Source organism: Lytechinus pictus, chromosome 11 (genome assembly GCF_037042905.1).
Source record: "Lytechinus pictus isolate F3 Inbred chromosome 11, Lp3.0, whole genome shotgun sequence".
Classification (NCBI taxonomy): domain Eukaryota; kingdom Metazoa; phylum Echinodermata; class Echinoidea; order Temnopleuroida; family Toxopneustidae; genus Lytechinus; species Lytechinus pictus.
Genome location: NC_087255.1, coordinates 35,190,260 through 35,203,677, shown reverse-complemented (window position 1 = coordinate 35,203,677; position 13,418 = coordinate 35,190,260). Strand labels below are relative to the sequence as shown.

General features: G+C 37.0%; 1 protein-coding gene across 4 annotated transcripts in view; it reads right to left on the bottom strand.

Moving 5' to 3' along the window:
* LOC129271258 (aminopeptidase O-like) overlaps positions 1-12,927 on the bottom strand; it is a 33,782-nt gene extending 20,855 nt beyond the window's left edge. For 2 of the 4 annotated variants that reach the window (XM_064106422.1, XM_064106425.1), the window contains exons 1-5: positions 12,282-12,457; positions 4,908-6,139; positions 4,186-4,352; positions 3,701-3,872; positions 2,525-2,767 (exon numbers count right to left, since the gene is read on the bottom strand). In XM_064106422.1, the coding sequence (XP_063962492.1) occupies positions 2,525-2,767; positions 3,701-3,872; positions 4,186-4,352; positions 4,908-6,091 (1,766 nt within the window). In that variant the 5' untranslated portion in view covers positions 6,092-6,139; positions 12,282-12,457. The other 2 variants (XM_064106423.1, XM_064106424.1) reach the window with 2 other exon arrangements.
* Positions 12,928-13,418: the final 491 nt, after the last annotated feature.

The window sequence follows — 13,418 nt, the reverse complement described above, 5'->3', positions numbered from 1 at the left end:
ACTCACAACCACTTTGCGCCCAGATTTAGTAATTTTACGGGAGGATCAGAAAGAGATAATTATCACCGAATTAACAATCCCATTTGAAACCAACATCGAAGATGCACACCAAAGGAAAAGCACAAAGTACGAGTCAATCGTTAGGGATATCAAAGACAAGGGGTACATGGTGTCATTCTACGCCGTAGAAATCGGGGCAAGGGGCCTAGTAGACCGGAATAATAAACACCGCCTTAAAAAACTCCTCAGAACAACAAGCTCGAAAGTCCGACCAACCGAATTTTTCCATACCCTTTCTAAACTCGCCATACTCTCCTCTTTTTCGATATTCTACGCAAGAAAAGAGCGAACCTGGGGGGTGGTACGTCACTTGGACCCGTAACTATCCCCAAGGGCCCAAGATAATTTTCTTAACTATGTTTTCTGCGTAAGGCAAATGTACTTTACTAATATTACTTTCATAAATTTGTGATGTCAGTAGCTAATTATATTAATTTTAATACACAAAAACTTATAATGTAGTTGATTAATTCCATTTACACATCCAGCTCTGATTTAGAAGACTGATTGAGTGCTTTTCTTTTTTTTTTACAACGTGATATCAACGACAGCTTTAACTAATTATTTTCCTGCATTACGTATTACTTGTCTTGTAATCCATGTACTGACCTGCCATTTGTTTGGAATGGAAACGATGGACCTGGTCTCTTTATGTATATATTGTATATCAGTGTCTTTGAACTTGAATAAAGTCATGATGAAACAACAACTATAGCAATGTCAGTAAAAGAAAATTGCAAGAAATGGATGTCAGTGCATGGCTGGTTACAGGCATTAAACAATAGCAATGTCAGTAAAAGAAAATTGCAGGAAAACGATCAGTAATTCTTTCAGTTGTGAAAGTTTGTGTGGCATAAATATCCATTAACGATAAAAGCAAACTTAAAAGTCAAATACCAGTCTAAAAGTGAAGAGAAAGTTATCCACATTGGATGCATCACTATTCCACTGGAATTTTAAGTAAAAGTTAGTCGATGAAAAACATGTCAAATTTCAGTATCTTGGCATAAGCAAAAGAAAATTATCCTTATCCTCCTATCTTCTGCAGGGGTGGTGGCCCTAGGTCAACCACTCCTAGGGCGGTCTCTAACTTCATCAGTAGCCAAATACTGCTGGTTCAAATTTGAAATTGTTGTTGGTGAAACTTGGAAATATCTAGCCACTTGTCTAAATGACTGCCCAGACTGCAACATTCCTATTGCTCTTGCACGCTCTTGGTTGGAAAGCTTCATCTTGAAAGTGAGTGTCCAAATGATCCATCTCATTATGCATCTCATGATGCATCCCTAAGCATTCAATTCAAATGATAACCACAATCTGTTGAAATTGTAAATTGTTGAATGTATGCCTACAGGATGGCCATGATCATTAGCATTTGAATGGTCCATTTCTTGCCATTTTCTTTTACTGACATTGCTATTGTTTAAAGCATTTAACCACCCATGCATGACTGTTCACATGAAAATGTCATGTCATACTGGAAGAGGAATATTGTCTGGGTATGTTGACGTACAATAATTTGCCTTTAATCAAATATCGATATGGAATATTTTAACTTTTTTCAGTGTCCAAGAACTTATTTTGCTGAGTGTACATAATAATAATAATAATAGCTGGATTTATAAAGCACTTTTTGCCAGAGGATACAAAGCGCTGCTATTATTACCCCGGCTTTAGCTCACGCTACCATCACCGGTGCTCAGTGCATGCAAGGAATTACTCCTGCCGGGTACCCATTCACCTCACCTGGGTTGAGTGCAGCACAGTGTGGATAAATTTCTTGCTGAAGGAAAATACACCATGGCTATGATTCAAACACACGACCCTCTGTTTCAAAGGCGAGAGTCAGAACCACTAGACCACGACGCACCCACATGTAAGGGTAAGGAAGTACTAAATCTCCTGCCCAAGTTTCAGGTGACTTGACAAAGGTCAAAGGTCATTTAATGTCAATGAACTTTGAATAATTATCTAATAAAAGATTTCAGGGTCAGCACTGCTGCTATATTGAATCACGTAAAGCAGGTGAGACTGCCAGAAGTGCTCCACTTATCTGCCTTTAACTTACTTTATATTAGAATGCTATTTTTTGTAAAATATTACATTTCTAACAAATATCTGAAAAAAATTGCCATAACACAATTAATTTCCTATGTATTTTATTGTTTGTTTAATTCTTATGTATCTCTTTGTTTTTTGAACCATTGTTTTTATTGTTTTTTCAATGAATTTTGTCAGGGACCCTTTTGCGATCATCAATAGTATGAAATAAATCCATTAAAACCAACAAAAGTTAAAATAATCATGCATTCATGATAATTTTGGTTGAAAACACAATTTGTATTGGCTTTGTACACGGAATCCTGTTTTGAAGCACATTTTTGATGTGCAAAATTTGTCGAGGGGGGGGGGGTCAAACTGACCCCCCCCCCCCCCAGTTTATTAAGGGGCCTTGAGTAAATACCTAGCCAATCCAAGACTTGCAAAGCAGCGAGGTAAGATAAGCAGATCAAGACGTGAAAATGGATGTGGTCCAAGGAGACTGAAGACAGCATACAGACACTTTGGTAAATAAGAGGCAAACTCTTTTACAGCAGCTTCATAGAGTGAGGGTGGGGCTATGATGCGGGATGGAATAATTGGTTGGTTGTAACATCCTATACGACATGGCCACTCGTCATGATTGCATCTTTCTTGACGAATCTTCCTGCAGAAACAGAGTGTGATAGAAACATATAAAAGGTGACACATTAATAATTCATAAAATAATGACTAAATAATTAATAGAGCTAATGTGACCCTTTCTAAAAATATCAGTCTTAAAAGGCTGACATCACAAGACGTACATGCATGTTACATTATATATTAATGCATAAATTTCAATTTTGTAATGGTATGTGATGACTAATTTTCTTTCTTTCAGGTATAAAATACATGCAATTTGTTTGTTGATACCTGAAGTTACAATAACAACCATTTACAATTTTTTGAGAAAATGATGTTTCTTTGATTTTTTTACTACACAATGAATGGTGAAGCTGCTCCCATATGATGTCCCAAATCAAAAAAATTAAGCTTCAAGTATATATTTTTCAATCTGATGGATTTTCCTCAAACCTTCAGCAGTATTTTATTTTGCTATTTTAACCATAAATATTTGTCAGGGTGAACTTCCCCTGTAAATTTTGGATCGGCGGATCTAGCAATGATTCAGGGGATCTTGGTTGATTTCAGAGATAACATTGGCAATATTGTAGAAACCAGACTGAATAAATATCGTAAACTAAAACCTCTGATGAACTCTAGTACTTTTTATAAGCAGATACACAAGTATAAAGGATGAGATATTCCTCCGCCTGACAAATCAAGCCAGGCATTACATAAATGAATTGGAAATGGCAGTAAAGAGGACCCACAACTAGCTTGTATTAACTTGATTTTCTAGCAGATGGTCTAATTATCACATCCTCTATCATAGCTAAACCAAATTAGTCTACTATTATTTTGCTCCAATTGCCACTTGGTCTAATATTCACTTGGATATCTTATTTCCACTAGATACCTACTTTGCCCACTTTTTCACTCTGTTATGTCACGTGAATATATGATTCATAAAATGGAAGTAGACCAAATGGCTTACCCTTCATTTTCAACTTTTCTTTCCGCTAATGAAAACAAATGCTTTCGATTTGATCTCCATTCATCTACATCTTGTGGGACTGGTACATTATAACATCTCCAAACTCCAATGGCAAGAGTAACAATGGAGCTAGGTTGCAGCATATCTGTGAAGTGGAGAGTGGACACCATCCCTGAGAAGTGGATACAAAGAATAAATATAGCACTTGTTTATACTCAATTCAATGGCATGGTTTTTCATCCCAACATTGCTACCGATTCATATCATTTGAGTGTTGTAAAGACATCCCAATGCTGCCTCCATGTGTAGGCTGTAGAAATGCTACGAAAATCACACTATTTGTTATGATAAGATAATGTAATATAATATGGTTAAGTATTTGAAAGTGTATGCTTGCATTCCAATGTTACATGGAGGAAGAGAGAGAGAGAGACTGAAAATAGACTTCATCAAAATAAAGAGGTAAAATACCAAGATGGATGTACCTTGTTTCTTCTGTAACACATCACCTTCTTCATCTCCGCTCATGATAACCATACAATCTTCTGGAGCATGGATGATAGCTTGCCAGGTTGCCATAGCACCAGGGGGTTCCTGGCATGGAAAGAGAGACCGGTTGTTGATCCATGCTCCTTGGGTAAATACACATGGCCTAAATAATCATAAAGGCAGAATTAGTTATTGTGATATCAATCTTTATTTCCTTTATGATGAAGAAATGATAATGGCAGTGACAAGGCTAGATACATGTAGCTATTGAGTTTATGTTTTAATTTTGTTATTTTGTCATCAACTTCATCAGAAAGGATGACATGTACCAGAAACTTTGAGGATGATGCTGATTACATGTACATCAATGTACAAGATTTTGCTTGGTATACACACAGGAAACTTGCTTGTCAAAGTATCGACCTGACATGATTAATACTGATAATAAATGTTGAACATTGCATAACTGTGAGGAAGAAGAATGATACAATTCCCTTTCAAGTATTGAAAGTGGCTTTTGAACTGTTGACAGAATCAAATCACTCCAAACATGGTTTGTTGCTATTATAGGACAGGCCATTCATACCCCAAATGCTGATTTATACTTTCATTAATGGATCATCAAATTGATGGGGGGGTGGGAGATACAAATCTAGATCAGATGTGTGTATTAAACTCTATCACTTAATAAAGTTTATCAACAGAGGACAATACTCACCTACCATCTTGATCAACAGCCCAAGTTAATGACCTTCCAGAAGGTCGGGTTCTGTAGGTTATACATACAGCTGCAGGAAAGTCATCTGGTTTCTTCACTCCTCTCTTCCAAACTTTGAGGCTCCAAGGTTCCACTTTAAATTCAAGAGAAATCCTCTGCATTGATTGACAAGTCAAAAATCGTTTTCTTCTGACGCTGTATTCGTTTGGAGTATAACACAAATTTTCTGTGAGGGGATTCTGGGCAGTTCCATGACATGGTGAGTTTTTAACTGGTTCCCTTTCACTATCCAAAGAAAATTCTCTTTCATTTTCCAAAGGCAAGTCCTGATTTTCAACTACCAATTGTTCTGATGACATTGTATTTATAGGATTTAGTCCAAACTTTTTTTCATCTATAATTATTTCTTCCACTGCATGAATGTCAATATCACAACAATCAAGTATCAAGGCAAAGTCATTATCATCACAATGAGACAAATGCAATGAACTCTGTTCAGGACTGGTGTTGATCGTTTGTTTGGCATCCTGTCCCCTTAGACATGGAGAAGGATATCCAATTCCTTCATTTAGACTGGTAAAAGAATCAAGAACCTTGCCTGGCCTTTCATGGCATGATTTACTTTCTGAAGATGCAATGTCCTTCAATATTTTCATGTTTTCCATTAGTTTTGGATTGACGCTAGTACATGTATTGGCAGGGTCAATTTCATCAGAGTCCTCATTAGAAACTATTAAATTCCTGTCAAGACCCACAGTTGGCAAAATAAATCCAGTTACCTCTGTAGAATCTACATGAACAGAGCCTGCACCAAACTCTTCAAAATTACATGTAGACATAGAGCATGATTTGGTCCTCAAAACATTGTAACTTTCCAGAGGTTCTTGACAAGCAGGACCACTGGGAGACCTAGCATCCTTTGCAGAAGACATTTTCTCATCAACATCTTCAGAAGATGAATATGAATGAGACAGGTCGTCATCTTGTCTTTGCAGACTTGATGTACACATCTTAGAGGAAGCTGGCTGTTCTAGGAAGAGAGTTGTACTTCCAGTGAAGACCCTGTCATTGAAGTTGACCTTGAGATTTAGAAGGTAATGCCTGACCCTTATATCATGAATGTTTGACATCAAGGGCAAGTCATTTGAAGTTGCCTCCATCCCACCAGGGTCAAAGTTCCACATTGTAAATGGATTACTTTACTAGATGTCCACGAATCAAATGTTCAAGATCTACAATTCAAAAAAAAAATTGAAGGAGAAAAGGGGAAGCAAATAAAAATCTATGAAGTCTTTAGGGCAAGCATGAATTCTTGATTATATGCCAACTGTTAGCCTTAAATACAATAGTCCTTAGCCATAAAAATCACACAACAGATGTTCAGTTTATTCTAATATTCTAATAGTGAGAGATGCACACAATGGCTTGACCTACCAGACCCAATGTATGTGCAGTGCACACATCTTGAGCGAGATTCGAGAGTAAGGGGGGGGGGTGGTCATTTTTTCCCCAAGGGAAAAGAATGAACTACCAGTTTTCATTTCATGAGAAATGTTTTTCCTAGTACAGAAAAGCGGAGCCGTATCTATATAATACCTTAAGATGACCCCCCTCGAAGCCGTCCGCGCCCGAATAGGAATTACATCGTACAAAAAACGTGACTGCATATAGATTTCCCACTTTACCCCAGAGATCGTCTTTTGATGCATCGTAGCCAGTTATCTGCTTGCACTAATGGAACGCTCTTTATGAGAGCTGAATTTGTCTTATTTTTGAGAATTTGACTATGTTTCTCATGCCCCAACGCCATTGACTTGCATGATTTACGTCATTTTTAAGTATTGCGGACGATAAACGCGTACATAAATGCGCAGCACATACTACAAATGCAAAGCATAATCTACGCTATTGTCACTACATAGTACAACAAATTTACAATAAAGTACTGTGGCATGCTGTATACATGTTTTGTCACCGAACAAACTGTCAGTAATTCAAATAAGATGACGTGGGTTCAACTTCGAGTCCAATTTCTTTTTTCTTTTCTTTTTTCCAGGAAGTTTTTTTTCTTATTCTTAAAAACAATTTTCCTCCCCATTCCAACCACAGTCAGGATAACTTTTAATCACTCTTTCCTCCTCACTCTTAGCTGTTATCAATCCTATATTTTAATAATTATAGGTTCATTTTTTTCTTCAGTAATCTTTTTTTTTTAGGAACGAGAGAAATTCTTGTTATGACACACTATCAATTCATATCAATTTCCCCCCAATCCAATTCCTTGTCTCTTCATCACATTTTTCCTTCTCCGCCTTTAGCTTATAATACACTGCATACATTTTTAAAAGAACAGACACTGATCATCCCTAAAAATACTAATAAGTATTTAATGAGATTGTGAGAAAGAGAATATTAATTATGCAATCATCTTTGGTCCACAAAAAGCCGTTTTTTATCACAAAGATGGCAATAACTTGACTTCTAGATGTCGGAATTTGAAAATTCAAACAGTTTTGTGAATTGTAGATATTCATATTGAGTCTCATTGTGAGCATATAAAATTAAAACATGGTGGAACAGCCTTTCCTAATTTTCAACTGAACTTATACATATAAGCACCCATGGGCTCATATCATCTCGCGTGCTAAGGAATATCATTCATAATAACGCTACACACACGACACATCCATATACTACTGGGCTTTCGCCCACATAAAACATCAAACATAATTAGGGATTTCACATTCTGCTATGACACTTACCCAATCATTTAGATCCTTCCGTGACTTCTCCTTGAAGTTTCTTCTAAAAAATATGTATATTTTCTTGATCTTTAGTGAAGATTTCACGGAGATAAAATTTGGTCAGCGCCGATATCAATTTTTTTCTAAAGAGGGCGCGCGATTTATATTCATATCAAAGACACGACAAGGGAAAGACTAGGCACCTACACTATTTTACACGCAAATTGACGCAGGTCATTACGCAAAGTCCGTGAAGTGTCCAATCTTTTCATTGTAAAGACTTTGGTATACCGTATTATTGATGTTCGTTAAAGCCTGTACTGCTGGTTTCGTTCCAGGCACGTATATTTTTTTCAATTTTTCTTTATTAGTCATCGTTTTAAATTAATTGCAGAAAAGTGTTATCATCGCCAATAATAATCTTGAATTATGTTTTTGACATGTTTGAAGGTTTTTCATTTATTGGTGCCCATAATTAGTAAATTAATCATAAGAATTGCGCATTCAAAGAATTTAGACACAGTTATAAAATTACCGAGGAGCTGAATCAAGGTTGTGAAATTTATTAGCGCCACCAACGGGCCTCCTTGTATTTCCGTAGAAGAGACAAGCGAAGTTACTTTCCAGGCCAAGGTAAGCGAAATTTGCTCTTTTTGACCGATTATTATATTCAAATTACATTTTTAATTTTTTAATGTATTGCTACTTACCGGAAAGAGCCCCGGTGAGTAGCGAGAAGGAGTTTCGGCAAATATTACTTCAGCAATGAAGCGATGTTTGCGGACTACTTCGAAATCAAGGGTCAAACACGGTTTGGTGTACGAGGTTAGTATATATACTAACCTCGTACTAGTGTGAGTGACATATAAGTGCCTACTTCTACTTTTACATTTGATTTAGAAGGAAAGTAGAAATCTCGGAGTCGGAGGCGAAAGTTTGAGGTTTTTTGGCGGTACGTGTAGATGAATGCAATAGAATCCCTGGCTCTGTGGAGAATAAGCATACATAAGTAAACGATTATGGCATTATCGTGATATTGGGAACCACCGTTCACTCATACAGCAGCGCTTAATCATGTCAATGTGATAATGTTATTGTTAATTCAGTCACACGAACGGTTCCCTATTTCCACCACTCTAGGCAACACCGCAATACTTACCCGTGTTAATATACTGGGACTCCACTCACGCGCATTTGGGCCGCCCTAGCTTAGAACTAAAGTTTATTATCTAGAAATTGTTAAACTATACTGATAAAATATATTTCATTAAATAGCTTGATACTGTTTGATCGGTACTCACCGGTTCTTTTGTTGCATTTTCAGCCCAATTCTCACAATTCTTGGGAAATATTCGCGACAAATCTTGTCGCCATAGACAGCTACATGTCCATCTTTATTTATAAATGGAGCGCCCTTTACGATAGTTGTTAATGCCGCGGAGAAATCGTTAGGCATTTTGGCCTGTGTTCAAGGCGTAGCTGTTCTATTTTTTTTTATAGGTATGAGATCGAAATCACAGCGAGTATTTACACTCTTCCATAATGATTCCGAAAGGGAGGCGCAACACCCCCCACCCACATGGGCGCAAATTCCAGGGGGACATGTCCCCCTCACCTAGAATAGTAGGGGGGCACATTATGAAATGTCATCCCCCTACTATTTTTGGTCTTTTCATTCAAAATCGAAATAAAATATGTATTTTGGAAGAGCTAGACGATCTTACTTTTGGGGTGCCCTTTTTTTTGCTTGTTTGCTTATCAAATTTCTTTTGGTCAAGATGACCTTCTTTTGGGGGTGATAAACCTTCTTTTTTGTTTTTGTTTGTTTGTTTTTTTCTTGTCAAATTTTCCAGCCCCTGGTCCCGGCTACCTTTGGGGAGAGATTTCCGCCCTTGCCTAACAGTACACTTGATATTGTTTGCGAATCTGCGTGGGCGTCGGGGGCTGGGGGATGAGGAAAAGCGGTGAGACGAGAAAAAAAAATAGAAGGAAAAAGAGGACAGAAAAAAAGTGAACGAAAGATAAATTAATGGAAAATAAAAGGGAGGAGAAAATAGTGAGAAAAGTGATGGGTAGGTCGAGATTTTATGTGTCCGTGCAAAAAGAAATGAGCAGAGGTTAAGATGTTGTCTGTTTGGGCAAATGTCTGTCTGTTTGTTGGACTGGCGCCTGTTGCAAAAATTATTAAGCTGATGGAATCAGAAAGTTCCAACTGCTTCATGTCATACCGACAGTGACAGGATATTAAGCGGTTGTAGGTATAAATCACGCTCTAAAACTGTGTTCTTTATTAAAAAGTTGTCCTTCATATTCATTTTCGCAAAAGAATATCAAGTTTTCAATTAATTGTCTATAGTTATCCTGTTTATGATAAAAATACTTAGAAATTGGGTTAGGTTAGGGTTATCAAATTATCGGGGCAGAAAATATATTTTTTCAGTTCGCGCGTCGAGCTGGCATTAGTGATTATGTTTTTAATGACATTCATTCTATTCACAGCAATATATTATTAAACATAGCCACTACCACCATCATTATCATCATCATCATTATCATCATCACCGCCACCATCACCACCACCATCATCATCACCAAGATAATTTTCATCATCATCATCTTTCTTTCTTTTTTCTTATTTTTTCCCCTTCCCTTCTTCTTTTTTTCCTTCCTATTTTCCTCCCTTTTTAGAGGGGCACACCACCAAATAAATATGTTTGTTGTTGTTGTATATAAGTTGGCGGATGCCTCATGAAATGAAATAAAAGAGAAAATAAGGAAATGGAAAAAGTAAGAAGAAGGATAAGAAGAAAAAAAGAAAGCCAAACAAACAAGACAAAATAATATCAAAATTTTCGTAATAAAGTCAGTCAGTTTAATAATTATGTTTTCAATGAAATGAGACATAAAAGAATTGAAACAAGTAAAAAGGGCTACATCATAGTTAAAAGAAATAGAGGGAAGCTCCGAGACAATAAAAAGTGTAAAAAAAATCAGAAAAGACTTTGAAACACTCTGAACACGAGTATAATATAAAAAAAATTGGGAATAAGCGAGGACAAGTAGCTGAGGGACCCCCCCCCCCCCCTCTCTCTCTAGTTATTTACTCAAACTCGCATATACAAGAGAAGAAATTCTTACTAATCAAAATATTGCGAGCAAATAGCATGAGCTGACATTTTTTTTTATATTCAAAATTGATAGAGAGACACATTTTGAACAATTCATGATACATAATAATCATTCATTATAGCTACCAATCGGATTGCGACAAGATCTGAGAATTAGAAATTCATTAAAAGCATAAAATTGTATAACATTAAAATAAGACGGGCGCAACGCATGAGCTAAAGCTTTATATACCAATTAAAAATTTGGACATTTTTAGCGCTTTCAGTAGTCATGAAAAAGATTCATATTTCATGAAAGCTCAAATCCCGAGGAGGAATATTTTTTATTAATTGACTTAAAAAAGGCTGTTCTAATTAAGCCCCATTTAATATTTGATTACAAGTCTCGTTAAACAGTAAAAGAGGAAAAAATAAAGCATATTGTGTTCCTTAATTCTCTTTCTCTTTAACCTTATTTTTTTTTTTTTTTTTTTTTTTTGGGGGGGAGGTATTTTGGTTTTAAAAAAAAAGAGAAAAAACGATAATTGCTGGCTAGTGGGTGTATAGTGGTAGGGACACCCCGCCCCACCCCCCCCCCCCCCGTAGTTACGCAAACATGGGACCAAATGATCCTACTTGTTCCAAGGCGAAACTTGTGCAATCAATTAAATGTTATTTTTGAGAAAATTAAAGCTTGCGCTGTTTAAATTCAATCTCTTTCACCTAAATTTGCGATGAATGCTAGCATTATGAAATATATAATTATCGTCTGGCGAAAAGAATAACCAACCGATCAGCTGACGAGAACGCGTATCACGTGATCTGCATATCAGCTTCGATCGCGAGTCAGAAGTGAAGAGCAACTGGCAATAAAATCTGGAAAAAGTCGTCAAAATGTAAGTTCCCCTTCATTTCTTTCAATTTTTTTTTATTGCTAACAATGCTTTAACTTTCTTAAACAAAAATTTAATGAATAGACAGTACGATAGCTCGTACTTGTGTTATAATACACAAATAATCATCTTCACAAAGATTTCTGACACAAAATACTACAGATGTCGCCTATGAGGTCCATACATGTAATGTTTGGACCTCATTGATTGGTACTACTACTAGGAGTGATTTCCACCTCCATTCACTTTGTACACAAGTGCGCGTATACAAATCGACGAGTGGTTCCCGAAACCACGATTTGGCCATGACGATTATAATATTACTCTCTAACTAAGTTAAGAGTCTCCTGGCTACCGCGAAGATTTCTTTTCCGTCTTCCGCCAATCTTCGCCGAAGTATGGACACACGCGAATTTTGAACTCACTATAGTCTATACAGCAACAAATTTATTCACATATGGGACTGATTAGTGATGTGAGTGTGACTGCAGAACCAGACTCCCAGAGTCAGATTTTTTTTTTAAGTTTGAGCACAAGTCACTACCGGTACAGTACAAAATTATATATCGAATATTAGGCCTAATTTCAATGGAATGCTCTTATTAGAAGTTTTGAACCAAACTTAAATACCTGGAAGTAAAAAATGTGATGGGACACACCGAAGATTCCTCACTCCGACCGACCATGTCCATGGACTAATAGTGATGGCCAAGTTGCCGAACTAATGGCAATGTGCTCTAGAGCGCGCGCTGCGCTATAGCTAGCTAGAGAGCTAGAGAGCTCGGATCACATCGCATGCTAGCAACAACGAATACGGGGATTTCCCCCAATGGTTCCACGACCAAACCCTCCCCTTTTTTACCTGCCGTAAAAATAATCCGATGGTTCATCTTGAATCTTCTTCTTTTTCTTGGTACTGCAGACAAACCAGATCAAGCGGACTATAATTGCTACAGGCGTGCATGACTATAAATGAATTTGAATTAATGTGCCCCCGAATGAGTATATAGACATTTTAATTTTGCTTAACCTTTTTTATGTTGACGTTATATATATATACGAGTTGGGTCACAAACAAACATAAATAATCAAGTTATAAGCGTAGGGCCTATGTAACAGATAATAATACATAAATGAAAACTATATTATCTACAATACGATAAAACATACAGTACGTCTGCACACACAACTTCTGATAAATAGAATTGAATCAGCGGCGATCGAGCTACCGTACCGCTTCTCAAGCAAATAGACACCAACAATATTATTGAGCTATAATTATGATGATCGAATGCAGCTCTTGAATTGGGACCTTTCGCACTCCTCACGGACGCTAATATTAGGGTCCCCTAACACAAAAGTTAACGCTTAATCATACACTTGATTTTTAAGATTGATTGTACATTATAGTCAATAGAATCAAACGTAGAAAACTGCTCTACAATCAATGCTAATTAAGCTTTGTGTTACAGGGTAGTCCTTTGCCAGGACTGTTCTGCTTTTCAGTTGATCAATGGCGCGCAGAGGAGAATAAAGCAAGGGGAGAGAAATAACAAGTACACCGACGTCTAGAATCTAGACTAGTTACAGGGGGGTTACAGCACTGAACTAGAGATACGTATCTCTAGTTCAGTGGGTTACAGGCCCTACAGATCTGCTTTTCGTGTGCAAAATCCTTTCCCGCGACACCCGCACCAGACATATACATGTGTATTACGACTAATGGCTGGAGATATTCGAAATGCAGGACCTAAATAGATTATGACA